At 44.8% G+C, this 19816-nt stretch overlaps 7 protein-coding genes across 7 annotated transcripts; 3 read left to right on the top strand and 4 right to left on the bottom strand.

Moving 5' to 3' along the window:
- Positions 1–18: 18 nt before the first annotated feature.
- On the top strand, positions 19–3412 carry SJAG_00667 (endo-1,3-beta-glucanase Eng1). Its single transcript, XM_002171902.2, has one exon. The coding sequence runs from the start codon at positions 92–94 to the stop codon at positions 3113–3115; it is 3024 nt and encodes a 1007-aa protein (XP_002171938.1). The 5' UTR covers positions 19–91; the 3' UTR covers positions 3116–3412.
- SJAG_00668 (superoxide dismutase Sod1) lies at positions 2926–4267 on the bottom strand. Its single transcript, XM_002171903.2, has one exon. The coding sequence runs from the start codon at positions 4049–4051 to the stop codon at positions 3587–3589; it is 465 nt and encodes a 154-aa protein (XP_002171939.1). The 5' UTR covers positions 4052–4267; the 3' UTR covers positions 2926–3586.
- Positions 4268–4905: 638 nt separating this feature from the next.
- On the bottom strand, positions 4906–10701 carry SJAG_00669 (P-type ATPase). Its single transcript, XM_002171904.2, has one exon. It carries the CDS (start codon positions 10497–10499, stop codon positions 5757–5759), a length of 4743 nt encoding a protein of 1580 aa, XP_002171940.1. The 5' UTR covers positions 10500–10701; the 3' UTR covers positions 4906–5756.
- Positions 10702–10802: 101 nt separating this feature from the next.
- On the bottom strand, positions 10803–13530 carry SJAG_00670 (XP-G family nuclease). Its single transcript, XM_002171905.2, has 2 exons — positions 13395–13530; positions 10803–13343 (listed from the first exon to the last, which is right to left on the bottom strand). Exons 1-2 carry the CDS (start codon positions 13399–13401, stop codon positions 10939–10941), a joined length of 2412 nt encoding a protein of 803 aa, XP_002171941.2. The 5' UTR covers positions 13402–13530; the 3' UTR covers positions 10803–10938.
- A 241-nt stretch (positions 13531–13771) lies between these two features.
- Positions 13772–15164, bottom strand: SJAG_00671 (anion transporter). The gene has a single exon (XM_002171906.2). The coding sequence runs from the start codon at positions 15015–15017 to the stop codon at positions 14046–14048; it is 972 nt and encodes a 323-aa protein (XP_002171942.1). The 5' UTR covers positions 15018–15164; the 3' UTR covers positions 13772–14045.
- A 476-nt stretch (positions 15165–15640) lies between these two features.
- Positions 15641–17139, top strand: SJAG_00672 (hypothetical protein). Its single transcript, XM_002171907.2, has one exon. The coding sequence runs from the start codon at positions 16035–16037 to the stop codon at positions 16602–16604; it is 570 nt and encodes a 189-aa protein (XP_002171943.1). The 5' UTR covers positions 15641–16034; the 3' UTR covers positions 16605–17139.
- Positions 17073–19702, top strand: SJAG_00673 (adenosylmethionine-8-amino-7-oxononanoate aminotransferase). The gene has a single exon (XM_002171908.2). The coding sequence runs from the start codon at positions 17211–17213 to the stop codon at positions 19575–19577; it is 2367 nt and encodes a 788-aa protein (XP_002171944.1). The 5' UTR covers positions 17073–17210; the 3' UTR covers positions 19578–19702.
- Positions 19703–19816: the final 114 nt, after the last annotated feature.

Below are 19816 nucleotides of genomic sequence, written 5' to 3'. Positions count from 1 at the left end.
CTTCACAAACAAAGACTTGGCTTTTTTCCCGGCACGGTATTTTCTAATACACGAATTTCCTTAACTCCGTAAAAGAAAACAAGCAACAAAAATGCTTGTGCCATTTGAGCGTTTAGTGCTTCTTAGTACGCTCCTTTCCCCATTCGCGTCGGCATCCCCTCTTTGGTCAAATTGGCGCAATGATAGCCCAAGTTCTTTGGAGAAACGGTATACCGACGTGTTTAGTGTTCCTGTCGACACGTCTTCTCCCGCATCACTTTTCGGTTCTACAACACATCCATTGTCCCCAGGGGGTGTCACAGCTGACGCCTCTAGCAAACCAATTGAGACCAACAAGTTTTACGCAAATATCCTTTTAGGCGACCGCACTTCTTTCATTTACGCCGACCCCCTTCGCTTATGGTGGCAGAGCTCATCTTCGTCCGTCTCGGGCATGTGCGTTGCTCATACGGACGATAATCAGCGCGTTTTCGATACCTCCGAAACTGTTCCTCAGTACTATTTTGAACCCATTGGATTGTGTTCTTTGGGATTTGGTGCAACGGGAATTACTTCCACTGTTGCACCGGAGGTGGATGAGATTGATCAGATGTCGGCACGGATTTCTTTCGAATGGGATTCCTCGTCTATGTCTATGAATGTCGTTAGTGGAATGGCATATGCCACGGCTGTGTATGATAATGCCGTCCCAATTTTGTTCTCTTCCACATACTACTTTTCCTCGGTTGAACAGATTTCTTTTCGCGACTCCGCGGAGAAGTATCGTATCGAACTGTCAAATGGAAATGTCTGGCTGGTTTACGTTTTCGGTAATGCTTTGAGTCTGGAGTCCACATCGACTCAGGTGCTCACGGCCAATGACACCTTCACCGGCTTTATTCAAATTGCCAAGATCCCATCTGGTAGCGCGACCGCCGAAGCGGTTTACGATAAACATGCCGGTAATTACATTACTGGCGCAACTGTTACTGGTCACACGGAAGACTCAAAGGCGCTTTACTCATTGAATTTCAACACCGTTGGTGATTTATCTCACGATCCCCTTATTTTCGGCTTGCCTCACCATGTGGAATCTATGATCTCGGGAGGCACTGTCTCAACAGTCCAATTGAGCTCATTGACTAGTGGCGCTATGACCGCCATTGCTGGTGCTACATGGACTTTCCAAGAGACCGCACCTTCTGACATTGGTTTTCTTCCATGGAGTCCCAATGGAACCGCCATTGGTTATTCCGAGGAAGCATTGATTGCTATTGCGAATGCTGCTGAAAGCGAACTTACGAATGACTTTTCCAGCGAGAGTAACCTTGATTCTATGTACTATGCGGGAAAAGTCTTAGCAAAATATGGTCTTCTTTGCTTAACTATCAATGATGTGCTGGCCGATACTACCAATGGTCAAGCTTGTGCTGTCCGGTTGGCAGATGCCTTGAACCGCTTCGTCAGCAACACTCAAATTTATCCTTTAATTTACGATGAGACTTGGAAGGGCGTTGTCAGTAAGGCTGGTCTTTCGGGCTCGTCCTTGAGTGACTTTGGTAACACTTACTACAACGATCATCATTTTCATTATGGATATTTCGTTCATGCCGCTGCCGTTCTGGCGCACATTTATCCGGATTGGCTTAACGAGGGAAACAACAAGGCTTACATCAACATGCTTATTCGTGATGTTTCCAACCCAACCTCTGCTGATACTTACTTCCCTGTTCAACGATCATTTGACTTTTTTCACGGACATTCTTGGGCTACTGGAATTTTTGTCTCTAACGATGGAAAAGACGAGGAGTCAACTTCCGAGGATTACAATTTCTTCTATGGAATGAAGCTTTGGGCTCAGGTCATTGGCGACTCGGACATGGAACAGCGGGCTGATATTATCTTGGGTATTCAGAGACATGCCATGGGAAAATATATGCTTTTTAATGATGGCAATGTTCAACCCACCGTTATGCAACCCAACGAGATCGCAGGTATCACATTCATGAACAAAATTGCCCATACAACTTATTTTGGAACGTTGATTCAATACATCCAAGGCATTCAAATGCTTCCCATCACTCCTATTTCAGCATTCATTCGTCAACCTGCTTTCGTTGCTAAGGAATGGGAATCTCTTTTGGCTAGTGCTATTGACAGCGTTACAGATGGATGGCGCGGAATCTTATATGCTAACTTGGCTATTGCGAACCCGACTGCCGCGTACTCCTTTTTCTCTCAAGAGAACTTCGACACTGCCTACCTTGATGGCGGCAGCTGTCTCTCTTGGTACATCGCATATGCCGCTGGCTTATCTGGTGTCGATGCTGTCTATTACCCAGCCAGTACCGGTTCCGATTCTTCCACCTCTACTACGACTGCGGCTGCTGTCGAGCCTACTACGACTACTGCTACTGCGCAGTCTGCTTCATCAACTACTTCCTCCTCTGGCATTTGCAATGGAGCAGTGTACGATTCGTCTTTGTACACTTGCGAATCAAATATGCTGTGTCCTATTATCAATGGTGTTGTTTATAAGAACTGCGGCGGTGCGTGTTACAATGCCGATCAATACAGTTGCAGTTATGACAGCCTTTATCCTGCCGATTCTTCAAACACGTACACAACAACTTCTATGACGACGAGTACTACGCCTACGCCTACTCCTACTCCTACCGAGACAACAACAGCGGCTGCCACTTCAACGAACACTGTTGGAGTGTGTGGAGGTTCATATTATGATTCATCGGCCTATACTTGTCAGGGCAATTCTGTGCTTTGCCCTATTATCAATTCAGTAGTATATTTGGCATGTGCTGGCGCATGCTACAATCCTTCTGAGTACTACTGTTCTAACAATGCACTCTACTACGGAACCACTACAACGACTACAATGGCTGCCGCAACTACGTTTGCTACTTCCACAACAACAACGCCCACGCCTACCGCAACAGCGACTTCGACCGTACCGACTATTGGTATGTGTGGGGATGCTTACTACAGCACGGAGTCGTATACTTGTTACGGAAACGTACTTTGTCCCATCATTGACGGAAAGGCACTCGAGGTGTGTGGAATTGCTTGTTATGACACGGGTGCTTACTCGTGCAATGAAGGTCGTCTAATTGCCCTGTAAGCGGTAATTTTAAAAGAAGAAGGAGGGAGCAATTGGTCTTTCTCTTTCGTGTTGTGATTTTTCCACTTATGATTCCCCTTTTCTGTTTTTCCTTTTTGTCGCGCCTGTTGGCCTGGTCTTTTTGGTGGATTTCCTAAGCTTTAGGTCTGGAACCTTAAGCTCCTCATTTCTTTCTAAATGTTTGCGCATAGTAGCTCTTCTGGAAAGAGCCCTTTTTGCAATTCATCTAAACCTTATTGCGAAATTTTCATACTGTTTTCGTATAATATAATCCCCTGTTATTCTGTTACATACACATTGGTTGACGGTTTTCGCGAAGGATAGCCGAACAACGTTCGTAGTCGTGGTTCTTACTAGTTGTTTGAGAACTGGCAATTGTTCTCGTAGCTGTTATCTTCATAAACAATAATCATTCCTATTCATTCAAAAATCCGATCAACTCTGTACGTATAAACGAGATAATACTAATGTCTATGCAGCGATCCCAATGACACCACATGCATTGCGAGCCCCAGCGTTTCCTGTCTTCAACGACTCCTCATTGTCGCCTTTACCGAGATCGTCCGTACCGGCGTGAATGACGATTGTACGACCAACAATGCTGTTGGGCCCGAACAACGAAATGACATTGTCACTAAAGCTTCCCTTAGCGACGCCTTCACTGTCGGTTGGAATATTGCCCAGGTCACCCACGTGGCGAGATGCATCTAACCGGTCACCGTGGAACTTCCCCTCGGGATTAAAATGTGGACCAGCCGACGTGCAGCCGTTCGTGTTGTCACCAAATTGGTGGATGTGAAAACCACGCAACGCGTTATGGGTGTTTCCCTTAATGTCGTAAAGTACCTTAACCGGTGCAGACTCGTCGGGTTGCTCAAAGGTGACAACACCAGTTACAGAGGAATCACCTCTCAAAACAGCAATCGCTTTCACCATTGTACGTGGGATATCGTTTGAATTGTATGTAAAATGCAAAGGACTTTTTGATGTTTAAATCACTTTTTTCTTTAAAAGCAGCCGTTGAACAATTGCGTTGCAGCTGTTCTGTATTTATACTTTTCAGATGGCAAACTTATGTTTGAATAGATATAATTCTGTTCTCTTCCATACATTTTTCCAAGCATTCTGCTTGTACAACATACTGGTTCGGAGGAGGTTTGCGTTATTTACGCTAGAAACAGAGTCATTTCTGCTGACATTAGACTGCATTTTGTTCCCAACTGCCCCTAGGGTTCAACCCTCGCAGCTGCTGCGTTTTAAGCTTTCGTCACGGTGACGTAATTTTACTGCGGGGTCGACGCGCAACGAATGAGTGTAGCGAACTGTTTTCAATATTATCGCAAACATGTATCATTCAACGTCTGTCGCGTTGTTTTCTTAATACGAACGGTTGCGCCTCCATCATACACATCTGCTTCTATCTACGGAGTTCGCGCGAATGAGCACTCTTTCCGTTTGAAGTGTTCGTAAAAAGAGTAAACTTTCTGTTCACAAGAGATCACGAAGGGATCATCGACGTCATAGTTTAACGTTCGAATACCGCATGATAGCGAGTTTGTAATGGAGATAAGGAGATATACAGATGCACTATATCAACATTAACGTAGTCTGATATACAACCTTATCGTTATATACGATAATTTGTGACGCTACTTAATACTACGTTAAGCAGCGACATCCTACCCTCACGCTAAATGCTTTTACCTGTGTCCGAAAAGCTCTAAGGAAACCGGGGGGATTCGTTAAAAGCCGATCAAAGCAAGACCGACGCTACGCATGAGTAAATCGTACCACGGGTGAAGGAGATCAAAACTAACCGTCATCTGATAACGTAAAAAAAGCTCTTATTAAACAATTCGCGCCACTATAAATACATTACCCATCAGGCATAAAGGAGAGCAAACACTGGAGGTTCTCAAGGCCGGAATCAGTAGACTAAACATCATTGATGTAAATTGGGCTCGTAACAGCGGTTTATTAGTATAGTCGACGAGAGGCGGGGAATTGCATCGTTGAAGACGAGATATTCACTAGCGACGGGCGACGTTGACTGCTGCTACTGTACCATGACTTTGGTCTGTTGAAAGTAAAGAGGAGGGTACTGTTGGGGAGAGAAAATGGAACTTGAACCAGGTGCTTTTGCTCCGGTTGAGCATGCCCCGTTGTCACAAAGGAGAGAAGAGAAAGAAATTTCCAGCATTCTTCCTTTGATTTGTAAAACCGATCTTCCTATAGATCGGAATTGTAATTGTCGCTCAGGATGGAGCAAGAACAGACCAGGAGTTCGCTTATTAGTTTGTTGTAATGAACCGAATACCAAAGATTGGCTTTGTCAGGGAAGAGTAAACCGAAATGAATGATGCGTCCAATGGGAGGATTGCCAAAAGAAAACAAGGAAATGATGAGTCGGTCGGCACCAAGCCAGCGTTAATACGGGAAAATAAATAGAAAAAATGAGACAAGAGAGACGGATGGATACATAAGCGAACAACCTAAAAACAAGTAGTATGGCAGTAAGGGCATCATTTAGAAGCGAGCATATGAAACAAAATAGAACATACGCAAAAATTAACATGGGAAGGATAGATGAAACGGTTATAAACAGCAAGCTTCTACTGTTAGTTGGCCCAAACATACCGAATTATACCTCGCGGAACGCTAGAAAATCTTCAACCTGCTTTTCTTCATCAGCGGTCTCTGAGCGTAGGAATTCGGAGCTCTCTTGTTCAAAACGAGAACGAACAAAAGCATCATTCTCCATATTAGCAAAAATATCCGTATCCGTCGGCTTCACAGAACGCCGCATTAACTGTGCTGAAACGTCAACCAAGAGTGCCGTAATTACAATGAAAAATAATGAGAACCACCATGCAGCATTCCGACCAAAATGATGTATGAATTGGCTTTTCGCAAGGTAGACAACAGAACCTGAGTACTCCTGACTGATAAAGATGTTAAAAAGAAACCAAACAAAGACAGTGAGACCAACAACAATGAAAGGGACAATAGTCATTGGTCGCAATTCCAGGAACATGAGTTTCACATTGATAAGAATGACAGAAATGGTAAACAAAAGTTGGCCGATTGCAAAGAGAGTTCCGTCATTTAGATCACGGAGACCAAAAACAGCGTATGCACAGTAAAAGACAAGGAAACCCTGGCTGAAACCAACAGCCATGGAACCCAAATACACCGGCCAGTTAAAGGCTTCATTCGTTATACCAGTCTGATACAACTCAGGAACCGAAATAAGAGTTGCAGCAGACAGATCCTTGTCAAAAATACCAATACAAATGACACACAGTGACGAGAATAAAGTGTTGAAACAAGTTAACGACCAATTTTCGTAAAGACTTGTTCCCGTGTACCCCGCAAACCGTTGGAAAATTGCTTGCTGTAAGAAAAAGTATAACTCCTTATAAAATGTTCCAAGAATGTACTTCGAAAGTCGAACATAGTTCCATCGCCCGTGACAGAAAAGAAGTTTTACCATAAATTTAAACCGAGCGATTGAGAAATCAGATGAGCGTGCCGCTTGTAAACCTTCACGTCCGGCAATGCCAATACCAACATGTGCCTCTTGAATCATGGCAATATCATTCGCACCATCACCAATAGCGAGAGTAACAGATTTATCGATTGACTCACGAATTTTGCCGACCATCTGGGCTTTCTGCATAGGACTAGCTCTGCAACAAATGACCGCGTTTGCTTCAACAACAACATTAAGGAACAGCCGCGATAGATCTTCATCTGCCTCGATGTCCTCGAGAGTGGAGCCGTCAACAACAAGAACCAGATGTGCTAACTTCTTCAATCGGATAGCTTCATGGCTGGAAACTAGTTGATCTATCATAATTGAGAATGGGTCCGTGAAGTTATGATGATCCATAGACAAACGTTTACCTCCTTTGACACTTTCATCACTGCCTTCACTCGGGTCTCGGACGCCCAAAATAACCACAGTCGAAAACTCTTTGATAATACCACAAGAGTGACCAATATTAATGGCTGTTTCTCTTTTATCACCAGTAAGCATCCAAAAGCTAATGCCTGCGCGTTGAATAGCGTTAATTGTTTCAGGAACACCATCTTGAAGTTTGTCCTCAATGGCAGTGGCACCTGTCAGCTCAAGCTTGGTCTCGATTAATTCTGCAGCAGCTTCCACTAATTCTTGACGATTCGTTAAACTTGAGGCGGCTTCATCATTGAGGCTCTTCCATTCAGAATACTCTTCCTCTGTAAGATAACGGTGAGTATAGAGTAGTGTACGTAGACCTTCACTGGCGAAACTGTTAAGGTTCGAAAATGTACTTTCAAACATGGCGGCATCATCTTTAGTAATAGCTTCGTTAAAGTTTCGAGCGAAGCTATTATTTCTTCTATGCTGATGTTGATGACCACTAAAGCTCTGTACATTTTCACCATATGCAAGAGAATGTCTAGCCATAGGAGCAACACGACGAGGTTGCAAGACACTTGTACTCGAACGCGGCCGGGGCCCAAGAATATTCGCCCGACGTTCATCAAGCCACGAGTTCATATTCTGAATGTAATCGCGACGGTGTCTATTCATACTCGGTCTTGAAGCGGTAAGACTAGGCCGAGCAGTGCTTTGACTATGACGAGCAATGGCGCGATCAATTTCGACACTTTTCTTTAAGTTCTTTTGTTGGTTAACGGTATTTAACTTTTTGTGTGCCAGTTTGTTCAAACGGAGGCGTGGAATGATAACTGAATCAGCGCCTTTACAGAACAAACAGATTCTGCCATTAGGCATCCGGACAATGACTGACATTCTCTTACGCTTGCTATTGAATTCAATAACGTTGAGAATTCGGTAGGACTTCGTCGTCGGTTTAGAATAAGAATCCAAAGGGTAATGTTGGCGTATGCTTACGGAATCCACATCCCTTTCGGTAACAACGTAACCAAGCTGTTGCGCAGTATGTACAAGGGCCAATTCATCAGGCGAGGTGGTCTGGTACTTGTAACTATCCGTTTCTTCATCTAATGTCGGAAAGCATGTATGGCAAAGAGCCAAATTCAAAAGAAACATGCGAACCATTTTAGAAAAGTTAGTGTACGGATTCTCGTGCATGCAGCGAAGCATTTGAACAGTTGTACCCTCAAGTTCTGGGTCATTATATTCCTCTAACTTATCGCCGGGTTTAGCTCCGGGCACATAAAGTTTAGGTTTTTCAGGTCCTAAATGCTGCCAGGACTGGCCAGCAACTATAAGATGCCGAAATAGCATAATGTTATCAGTGAGAGTTCCGGTTTTATCTGAAAAGATGTGTGTCACTTGACCAAGGTCTTCAAGAATGGTGGATGTCCGAACAACAGCATGCGTTGCGGTAGGTTCATAGTACATATCCAAGTCATTTTGAATCAAGAAGGATTGAAAAGCACGAATGACTTCCATAGAAACGTAAAGGGAAATAGGGACCATTGTGTTAAACAAAATGATGAAGGATATAAGCACGGGCATGACGGACAAATGGTTTCCGAACATGTACCACAACTTATCTTCATTATTGTTTTGCCATACAAAATAAGCGGCTGTACAGAAAATTGCCATGCTCAACACAAACACGAAGATAAATGAGACAATACCATTCGTGATTTTTTGCATGACAGGTGTTTTGACATGAACTTTCTGAACAGCATTCATCCGAATTTTTGTCTCTTCTCCGGTAAACACAACGAGAGCAAAAAGCTCCTTCGTATTCCGAATAATTGAACCTCTATAAATGATGTCGTTATTCGATAAGGGAATTTCGTGTTTACAATCTTCAAGATTAAAGACACCAGTAAAGTTATACAAATCGCCATTAGGGTCTTCGGATATACACTCGCCCCGAAGCTTTGTAATTTTATCGACAGTACAGCACCTTTTTTGTAAGGTTGAATTGATGAGCTTTGTTTTTAAAGATGTTTCACCATCAAGCGCTGCCGTTTCCACGTACATTGCGCCAATTGGAGAAGAACAAGAAAGTGCAATAACATCAGCAGGCACAGCCTCATCAGAGGTTAACCGAATAATGTCTCCAACACGAACATCTTTCCAATCACACTCGGACCAAAAAAAAGTAGAAGGAATGGCAGAGGGGTCAGCATTAACAGTTGGGCGAACGGAGTCCGTATCACTGGGTGCGATAGTCGCTTCTATTGAAGGCGCAGGTCCTACTGTCGCAGTCGATGTTTCCTCCACGACCGTGTTTAATGATGTAGATGCCGGCGGAGCTGATGCTTCCAGCGGCTCTGTAGCAGTAAAAGCGGCTTCCTTGAACTCTTTCGTCGTGTCCTTTACCTCTTTTGTTTCAACGGATTCTTTAGAATCCATTGTGCACTTAGTCATGCCGGAGCTTGGATGGCGTCTATGAAACCGTGTCCGCAGGGTTTTTTTGGCAACAGGAAATTCATTCCGTACATGCCGTAACACCTTCACCTGGTTAGCATTCTCAACACGATCGAGAGAGGAACGGCGGCAACTATCATAACCTTCTCGACAAATCGAGATGGTAATAAACAGCAAAAGTGGAATAATGGTTGTATAGGTTCCCGTGGTCGACCATCCAGGAATCATTTGGAGAATAGAAATGAGTAGGAAATAACAATTTGCAACCTTCGAAAACTGTGCAATGATCTGTAGAGGTAGAAAGTTGTACTTCGTGTACCGAGATGTGATAATTTCATTCCCAATAAAAGGTTTCCCATTCCGTGAATCGATTTGAGACTCACAACTCTCAGGATTGATAATGATTCTTCTACGGTTTCCCGATGACAAATAGCGATGGTCTTTATTGGAGAACGCCGCAATTTTGTCACCGAGCCATTGCATCGGATTGAAGAAATGAAGCCGACGTTTCTTTTTGATACGGAGCAACTCCGGAGGAATAAACAGCCGTTGAGTCTGTGGAGCATTTTCTTCAACCGGAGGAGGAAGATTTTGTAAAGGAATCTCCATCGCAAAGCCATCCTGGAAGGAGACATGGACATTATTGTCTTGTTCAGCATCCGCCGAAAGGGCTTTTCGCATGGAAGAGGCCGATTCATAGGTATCTGAAGCATCGTGAGCAGGAGGAGGCTCATTAAGGACTGAGAAATCGGCGTTGTCAATAGCACGAATATCGTCTAAACCAAGTTGTTCATTGATTGTCCGTACTGACTGAGCATCGTCGGATTCCGAAACGTGATGCTCTTCTTCTTCCTTGTTTTCATTATCAGAGGTGAAGAACCGGACCCGAGGCCGATTCCGGTTCTTCTTGTGTTTCTTGCTCATAATACCGCCATGATTTGAAGTCTGTTGTTCTTGAATGCTTAAAGAGTGTGTAGTTTCCGAAGAAAGACGAGGTTGAATCGAGGTGTCATCAACACCCATAACTTCGTTTAGAGAGCAAAATGAACAAGAAAAAGGCCTGGTTTGGACTTCAACACGGGAATTGGTTCGTAGGCCTCAGTTGGAAGTGCGTAGCGTGCGTTCCGAACGGCATGAGCTTATGGTGTAAGTGGTGTGGCGTTGTGTGGATGTTCTGTAAATGCAAAACACGTCGCGTGGTAAACAGACACCACCTTCAGAAATGCGACAGGGTAGTAGGCAACCTCTGCAGAAAAATGAAACATATATAACCAATAATTGATTACAAGTCATATGCTTGATATTTATCTTTATTTTACGTGTTCTTGAACCAGAACAATGAGATAGACAGTTATAGTCATTTATATATTTGCAGTTCAAAATTTAGAATAAGAGAAAAAAAAAACAGAAAGAATGCACCAGTCAGAACGTCTCATAATTTCACAACATCATATACGTTGTTTTAAAAAGAAGGTATTTTGTCCGTGAGCCATGTGTCTACATCCATAAGTTTATGGAGGAAAAGCTTACCAACGGCTCCAGAGCCTTCAGCTTCTTTAATTCCAAGTAGCAGGCTCTGCCAGAAAGAGTAAAAGCTCTGAATGTGTCGAATAGGTTGTTCACCATTGGGAAATTGTGAGGCAATAGATGCAAGAGCCTTTTGAATCGCAGTTTCCCTTCCACATTCGGCAACAGAATTACAAAAAGTAGTAAAGTAGGATTGAATGACATTTCCAGAAGTCACCGATCCATTTGGCAAACGAAAGGGTTGGCATTGACGAAGCACCTTGGGTTGCAAAGAGTAACGGTCGATGTTTCCGTTTAACAGCATGGAGGCTGTGACAGTGCCGTACAATTCACCCAAATTAGATGCAAAGCTCGCATGAAGCAGATGGAAATGTGAGAGTGGACACGTCATATTGTCAGCCTGGTCATTCTGCTGCAGACGATAGGGAAGGAATGTGGCTAGCTTAGACAAGAAATCAATAGTAGCACTGTCTGCAGGTGCGCTTTTGCCAGAAGCGGCTTTTGGTTCTCGCAATTGTCTCAACCGCAACATCTCGAAGGCAACAAACATGGCTTCTTGATACTCAGGTACGCATGACTGCAGGGCTTTCAACAACGGTGCACCCCAAGAAGTCAGTTGATGGTTCGTGGAGATGAAGTTTCGGATTTGGAAAAACCGGTATAGTGCATTGACTAAGATTTCGGGCGCGGTACGCAGAACCTTTTTGGCTGTCTTTTTACTTATTGGTGAAGAGTGATTGCTACTACCACTGTTGTTGTGCAAGCTTTCTTCAACAAACGTTGCATTGTTTAGTGGCTCAAGAATGACAGAAAATGGAATTGGTTTGTTTTGTTCAACAAAGGAGTTTGCGGCCGAAGGAAGAGCACTTTCTTGTAACATCCAAGAACGCGTATCATGATACAAGGGTGGGTCATAGGGATGCATGACCTTCAAAGAGGCCTGCTGGTTGCCATTGTGCAGGGAAACAACATCACGGGCTTGGTAAAACCGGTGCAACGGTTGGGTCAGCAAGTTTAATGCTTGCGACCAAATCTCCTCAATATCATCTACAAACCTTCGCTGATCGACAGCAGCCGCAGCGGAATCGTTGCGAGACAAACTACCAGCAGGAGAATTAGCCCAGTTATTGCCGCCATGTTGTTCAAGGACAGAGGCTGGATCGTTGAAACAGCCGGTCGCTAGGGCACCAATAATTTTGCATGGTATCAGGCTTTGTGATACATAATAGTATAATTCAGCGGGAAAGCGGGTTCCAATGTATTCATGGATGTCGTGAGGAACGACGCCGTCCACGGGTCGTGGCGTAGTAACACCGTTGCTGTCCATGCAGACATAGTACCACGTAATGCAGATGGCTTGTTTCAGTTGATGCATATAGTCATCGAGAAAAGGAGTATGCACAGCTTTCGTGAGATGGTGGACAGCGTGGTACGCCGAACCGTACAGGGTGACGAGTTGTGCAGCTTGTTTTAAGGGAAAGGGACCATCCACTTGTGGAAGTGTCAGTGTAAACGCAGTGCCGCTCAGTAGACAGGCATCGACAAATTGTGACCAGGAAAGACCGGGAAAGTGTTGGCTCAACACTGTGCGTCCGTCAATCCATTCGAATGCATCTAAAGCTACAGAGTCCACGAGACTCACCGGAGTCGCAGCCTGATCGGCCAAAACCATTCGAGTAATTACTTTTTTCACGCCAAACAGGAGCAAGTCTTCGGGTCCGTAAACAGCGTCGATGTATTTTTTGGGGGCTCCCTGCAGAAAGTAGCACAACTGTGCCATAGCAAGGTACGGAGCGACGAAGAACGTGCAGTTTTGTTCATCTAGCACCTGCTTTAAGAGTTCACACGCATACTCCAATTGGTTTTGCTGCACGGTACGGACAAAAGTACGGCTAGAAGGATGATTTGCTCCTGATGATGCAGACGAAGAATAGTAGGCAGACTGAGTGGACGAGGACAGAAACGACACGGTCAAGGAAGCCAAGCTGTATGGGTCAAACTTTTGGTCGTCTCTGTTCCAGGCTCCGTTGACACCCGCAGCACTCTCTGCGGCAGAGGACTCGTTTGGTCTCACGCAATTTGTTATACACGAGATTCCATTAAAGATGAACAGGGGTTGTATATCGTTGTTCCGGAATGCTTCCAGATAATTTTTCAGGATAGACTTGAGCTGCTCAGACTCCTCCGTACAAGCCAGATACGACGATTCACTGTGTTTCCAGAGTCCAAACACTTGAAACAGAAAGTAAGTAGCATCAATTCCGAGGACTTTTCCTTTTAATTGACTAACAGAGCTTCTGTTGAGGCCTCCATTCGGTGCTACAAGGTCTAACGAGCGGACTACGGGACGTGATTAGCTGCCATTCTTTCAGGACAATCGAGTATTCTTACTGGTCATGGTGTCTGCAACACAGAAGGACGCGTCTACAAGTGCTGCTCAAGCCCAATCCAGGTTTTTGCTTACACTGGGTTACGGAGTGTGCGAATGTGGGGGAGTAAGCACGTAATGGGGGCAGAGTGGGATACTCGAGAAAGGTGGGAGAGCAGAGTGGGATAGTGGGGGCCTGGAGCAAGCGAGCGAGCGAGAGAGTGTGCGTGTGATGGGAAAAAAGGCATGCAGTAAGACGACTTATAACTTATGGGAAATGATTACGAAAGCTAGCTGTCGGTTGAATCGTCTACGCCGTTTACGAAACGATGCACCCGAAACTCTCTGGACCACCTCCAGCTTCTCCACTAAACAAGCCTGTGCACACCCACTGCTCTCAAGCAACAAAATCTATGTAGAGGTATCCAAACTATAACAAAAAACGAGGTGGTAGAATCAAAAGGGTAAGAACAAAGACAATATCCACGAACGAACGAGGTTTTTAGATATCCAAAAGAAGACAATCAGACACGGGACGTGGCGCAGAACAGTGTGTGAGGTAATTAAGTCTTTGTCAGCTGTAAAGAACACGTCCAAATCATCTGGTTTTTTTTTTAAGCAACGGAGAACGAACAGTAAGGAAAGATGATGATGGGGATCGGCACCTCGGGAACCTAATCAGAAAATCTGTTTTGGAGTTTCAGGAAAATCTTGTTGGTTTGCTCGGCAAAAGTCAAGGTCAAAACGGTGTGAGGACCAATACGGGCCAAATGGGCACCGAAACCCTTGTACAAAGCGAAGAAGCCTTCGGAACGGATGGTCTTAACAATACAGTCGATGGGGTTCTTGTACAGCTCTTTGTTCTTCTGGTTGTACATACGAGTCATCACAGTGTCGAAGATCTGCATAACGCAGCAGACACCGAAACCAGAGGTGGCACTGGCAGTCAAATGCTTGATGGGACCCTCAGACAACAGGTTGTAGCGCTCGATGATGCGCTTGGCCCAGAAGTAGATGGGCAGCTGCACAGAAGAACCGGAAATGGTACGGAGAATGGCAGCATCAGCACCGGCGTACAGACCACGAACACCGTTGGCCTTGACAATGCGTCTCATGGCATCGACCATGTGCTTGTAGCCATATTGCTCACCAACAGGGAACTTGGGAGAGAAAGACTGCATACGAGTCTTGATCAGGAAGAACGGCGATCCCACCAGGGCACCAGCAAAGCCAGAACCGGCACCACTGATCATGTTAATGATCATATTGTTTTTCTTGGGGTCCCTCAGGATCCAGCGGTTCAGTCTGCTGCGAATAGGATCGTAGAAACCCAAACGACATCCATTCAGACAGACCTGGTACACGAAAGCAGTTCCCAGACCTCTTTGAAGACCACGAACACCCTCGTGACGAGCAATCATCGCGAAGGATTGTCCAACACCTTTGTACACGCGCTGGGCGTCTGTCAGCTTCGTAAGCTGACCTTGCAACTGCATACGAGTCTTAATCAACTCGAAAGGGTTTGTCACACAAACAGCACCACAGGCAGCAACACCTCCAGACAGGAAAGCATTCAACGTAGTGAGTTTTTGTTGCGGCGGCCTCACGGCTGCGACAGGCGCTTTGACTCCAGTTTGAGCAGACATTCTAACAAGGGATTCTTTGTGTGAACTTTTGTTGTTTATACGGTCGTCTTTTGACACGTTTTCGTGCGCAAAAACAAAAATGATACAGGCCTACAGCTAGTGAAGGTTGTTGACAGAGGGCAACTTTCTGGACGCGTTTGCTAGATGGTTATAATGTTGGCGGTTTAAGAGATTCGCTTAGATAAATGTCTGATTGTGGGGTAACACGGAAGAAGCGGGAAAATAATTGGTTGCATCGATCGATCTAGGAGAGCGAACGAGCAATAAGGTGCCTTAAACTCAGCCTTGTAGATGCGAAAAGCGCGTCAAAGAATGGGTCATAAGTTTAAGCGATATCATTTTTCGTAAATCTCAGTAAAAAGTGTGTCTTTTGGCAGTTTTTCCGGGGAGACTTTTCGGGCCGATTCGGCAGACGGGATAGGGGAAGGGCGGTGCGATTAGGGGTGAGCTTATCGCAACTAGGGCCAATTGGTCCGTTTCGGCTGAGCTAAACACGATTAAGGTGAACTGATCCTATCGCAAAGATTAATTGGAGTAAGGTCGACACGTGAAGGCGGGTGAGGACTAAATGCGATTAAGCTTCATTAGCCGAGCTTATGAGTTGCCGTTGTAATTGGTATTTATAACAGTCGGTTTCCTTTTTTGCTTTCTCTTCTAAGCATTGCTCCTTGTTTTTTAGTCTCGCTGATCCTCTGGGAGCGCGCGTTCACATCATGCTGGCGCCGCCCTTCACAGCGCACCACGACTCGTGTGAGCCGTTAATTGTTGCCTGATTCCGCCAGGAGACACGACATTGTGGACCAATTCCATAAGTAAAGGTCAGATTTCAAATTCACACTATACACCATACAGTCTGAAGAATGACCTCAATTCATCCGCACCCAGAATAAAAGATGCTCGACATTCTCGTCGACACCAGACACGGTGCCGTGTGTAGTGAAAGAGCTGCCTTCGTGAGCTTGCTTGGGTACCTGTGTGTGCTTGTGAGTGCCCGTTTCGTAACCGTTCACAGTCAAAATGAAGGCGCCCTTTCAGCAAACAATTGTGGACAACTTCCATACGGCATACGATACAGTGTTGTATACGGTGGGATGTGTCCTCAAGAATGGTTTTCTCCACGAGGATCATATGCGGCCGCTGTTCTATGGGCCACAACAGGAGAATGAGTATGTTGTTTTCCTGCAAACACTGAAACGGGCCATTTGCCGCTGGAAGTCAGAGTACAGAAACGTCGACCAGCTGTCGAACCAAAAGAAACTGCACACGACCGATCTGGTCACCTGGTACAAGACAACGCAGGCGATGTTGAAGACCGTGAAGGCATTGTTTCATGACATCCTCTTTCACCCAGACATTCTAATGAACCTTATTGACTGCAAATCGGCCGCGGACATACAGTCTCTGAGGAACATGTACCGCAATGTCATCCTTGCGGCATACCCTTTTTCAGCCTCCAGTCCGGTCTTTTGTCTGAAAGTCATATGGAAGAAAAGTATATGTCGAAAAACAAACCGCGAGTATGTAAACCACACTCAGTTGCCGTGGAAAAGCAAGCAACAAATGGAATACGAACTGAAGGGGGAGTAGGCCATATAGAGAAAGGCGTTTGCCGACAACGCATCCGTTTCATGTACTAATTTAATGTAATCTCTTCATCGTGTAATTCCCGTGGAAAGGTTATTAGACTTGCAGCCTAGTCATATTGTCTCAGGGTACTCTGTTCATTCATTTAGGACCCGTGTAAAGCTGCGCCGCTCCAATCAAGAAATGTGCCTCAACCGCATCCGCGTGAGTATTCAATGCTTGCTCGGATCCTTCTCATCAGTATTGTGATTTTAATGGAAACACGGATGATCGATCATCTTCTCAACAAAGAGGTCAGAATCTTGGAATAGGCTATCTACAACTCATCTTTGAATGTCGCATCTTCCATTACAATGCATATATTTCAGCGACATCCTCTGTCGCGCGCGAATTCTGTTCCTTGTCACTTTTTCATTTCTCAATACAAGCCGACAAGACCCGAAACATATACACCAAAAACACACGCAGTTAGTTAATAAAAGTGTGGACAGGGGATTTTGGGAGTAGAGAAAAAAACAACATATTTTGCTACTCTTTTCGAGTTCGACAACATACATCAGCCGTAAAGTTGTACCAAGTGCAACAGTTACAAGAATAAATCAGTCGGCCATGCTGGCTCACATTCTTTTTGGTGCCAACACTGAAGTTGGTAAAACAATTTGGTCAACGGCCTTGTGTTATGCGTCGCATTATTTGGCGCATGCTCCTGTTGAGTACATCAAACCAGTTGGTGCTGGCCCAGTTGAGGAGGCAGATTACGTCCATCTCGCAAAGTTTGTTCCTTGCAAATGTACGAACATTCATCAATTCGAAAAAGCAATGAGTCCCCATATGTCGGAGGGAGCGATGCAAACTACAGACGCCTCTATCGTTTCTGCTTTACGGAAACATCTTCAGGCCAGCTCGTTTAAAAACACGTTTGTTGAAACTGCTGGAGGCGTTTCCTCCCCTGCACCAAGTGGATCCTTACAGTGTGACTTGTATCGTCCTCTTAGACTGCCTGTTCTATTGATTGGTGATTCAAAACTGGGAGGAATTTCAACAACCATTGCTGCATATGAACAGTTGAAGGTTCGTGGTTACGACATTTCCGCAATCTTGATGCTTCGAGACCCGGAAAACGCTCCTCAGTACGAAAACTGGAAGTACTTTTCAGAGATTTGGTCCAAGTCGTACAGCTGTCATGACAAGGAGAACATCAAGTGCTTTACTATACCTTCTCCGCCAGCTTTGAGCCAAGACGCCGAGGCTGATTTCAAGGCAATGCAGAAGTACTACTCGGAAAGTGCTTCAGTCGGTTATGATGTACTGAAGCATATTGAGCAAGTCCAGAAAACCCGGCTTGCACGGTTAGATGACATGATCAATCAAACAGAAAAGCATATTTGGTACCCCTTCACACAGCATACACTTGTGAATCCAAAGGAGATAGCAGTGATTGATTCTGCCCATGGGGATATGTATACTGTCTTTGCTCCCAACGCAAAAAGAAAGTCTGAAGAGGCTTTGGCTGACGGTTCAAAGAAGGAAGGATCCGTTGCCGTAGAAGAAAACAAGTACAAGGAGCTATTTGATGCCTCTGCTTCGTGGTGGACTCAAGGTTTGGGCCATGGTGACCCGTATCTTGCCATGTCTGCAGCTTATGCTGCAGGTCGTTACGGGCATGTTTTGCTTCCCAATTGTACAAACGAGCCAGCACTAGGTTTAGCTGAAGATTTGCTCAGTACTGTTGGCAAGGGATGGGCAAATCGTGTTTACTATTCCGACAATGGTGCGACTGGTATGGAAATTGCGTTGAAAATGGCCCTGAAGGCGGCACGTATTCAACATCAATTAAGTGGAAAGATTGAGATTATTGGACTTGAAGGCGCGTACCACGGCGATACGATTGGTACTATGGATGCTTGCCCGCCAAATGTATACAATGTTGAAGTCGACTGGTATGACGGTCGCGGGATCTGGTTTGACTCTCCCGTGGTCAAAGTCTCAAACGGTGAAGTTTCTGTTCAATGGGAAGACAAATCGTTTTCCTTTACCGCTTTGGATGACGTATACAATGTTTCTTCGAGAGTGAACTCACATCTTGCCAAACAGTATGCCAGCTTCATTGGCGAGAAAGTGAGAACTGCTATGCAACAGGGTCACCAGTTTGGAGCTTTGGTTATCGAACCACTTGTCGTCGGTGCCGGCGGCATGCTTTTCGTAGACCCGTTATTTCAACGAGTTCTCGTTGATATTGCCAAGGGTCGGTTACCAGAATCGCCATGGTACACAGAAGCACATGAGAACAAGAAAGCAGGTATTCCTGTGGTATTTGATGAAGTGTTTATTGGTCTCTATCGCTTAGGACAGCTTCGTTCCGCTGATATTCTCGGGGTTTATCCGGATGTTCAAGTCAATGCCAAGTTGCTCACCGGTGGTCTTGTGCCCCTCTCTGTGACTCTGGCGAGTGAGGAGTTGTTCGAGTACTTTCTTTCTGACAAAAAGTCTGATGCTTTATTGCATGGACACTCATACACTGCACATCCAGTCGGATGTCATGTTGCTCGTCAGTCCTTAAAGCGTTTGGACCAACTGAATCGTACAGCTTGGACCGAAAACAAGCAACGCTGGTTGGAGTTCTTTGGCTGCCAAAACGTTAATGGTGTTCTGTCTTCGAGAAATCCTAACGCATGGAGTGTTTGGGATCCTGAGTGGGTTTATGAAGTATCTAAACTTGAGTGTGTTGAAAGCATTATGGCACTTGGTTCTCTTGCCTCTGTCGTTTTGAAAGCGGGAGACCATGGCTACCAATCCAGCGCCGCTGGTCAGTACCTTTCACGACTTCGTGAGTTTTCTACCGGTGCAGAAGAATATGGTATCCTGGCGCGTCCTTTAGGAAACGTCGTTTACTTCATGACTTCACAGATTACGCCTACTCACACTGTAAAGGAGATTCAAGCAAAAATTATCGATGTGTTTTCACAACCTCGGTAGTTTTTTAGACTCGTTCAACGATACGTGTGATACAATTTATATTTTTTTTAGTTTATAATTTTGTACCAAGTAGTATTTATAATGAGGATAACTGTTAATGAATTTTCTTTTTCGTTTATTTCAAATTTCCCCTTTCATCATATTAAACTTCCTAATAGGACAGAAAAGCTTGAACGAAATTTTGACGCCTTTATTAGACATAAGTGTGCTAGAATAACGATTTTGCATCAATTGTGATT

Source organism: Schizosaccharomyces japonicus, assembly GCF_000149845.2.
Source record: "Schizosaccharomyces japonicus yFS275 unplaced genomic scaffold supercont5.1, whole genome shotgun sequence".
NCBI lineage: Eukaryota > Fungi > Ascomycota > Schizosaccharomycetes > Schizosaccharomycetales > Schizosaccharomycetaceae > Schizosaccharomyces > Schizosaccharomyces japonicus.
This window is presented reverse-complemented; position numbering and strand designations above follow the sequence as displayed.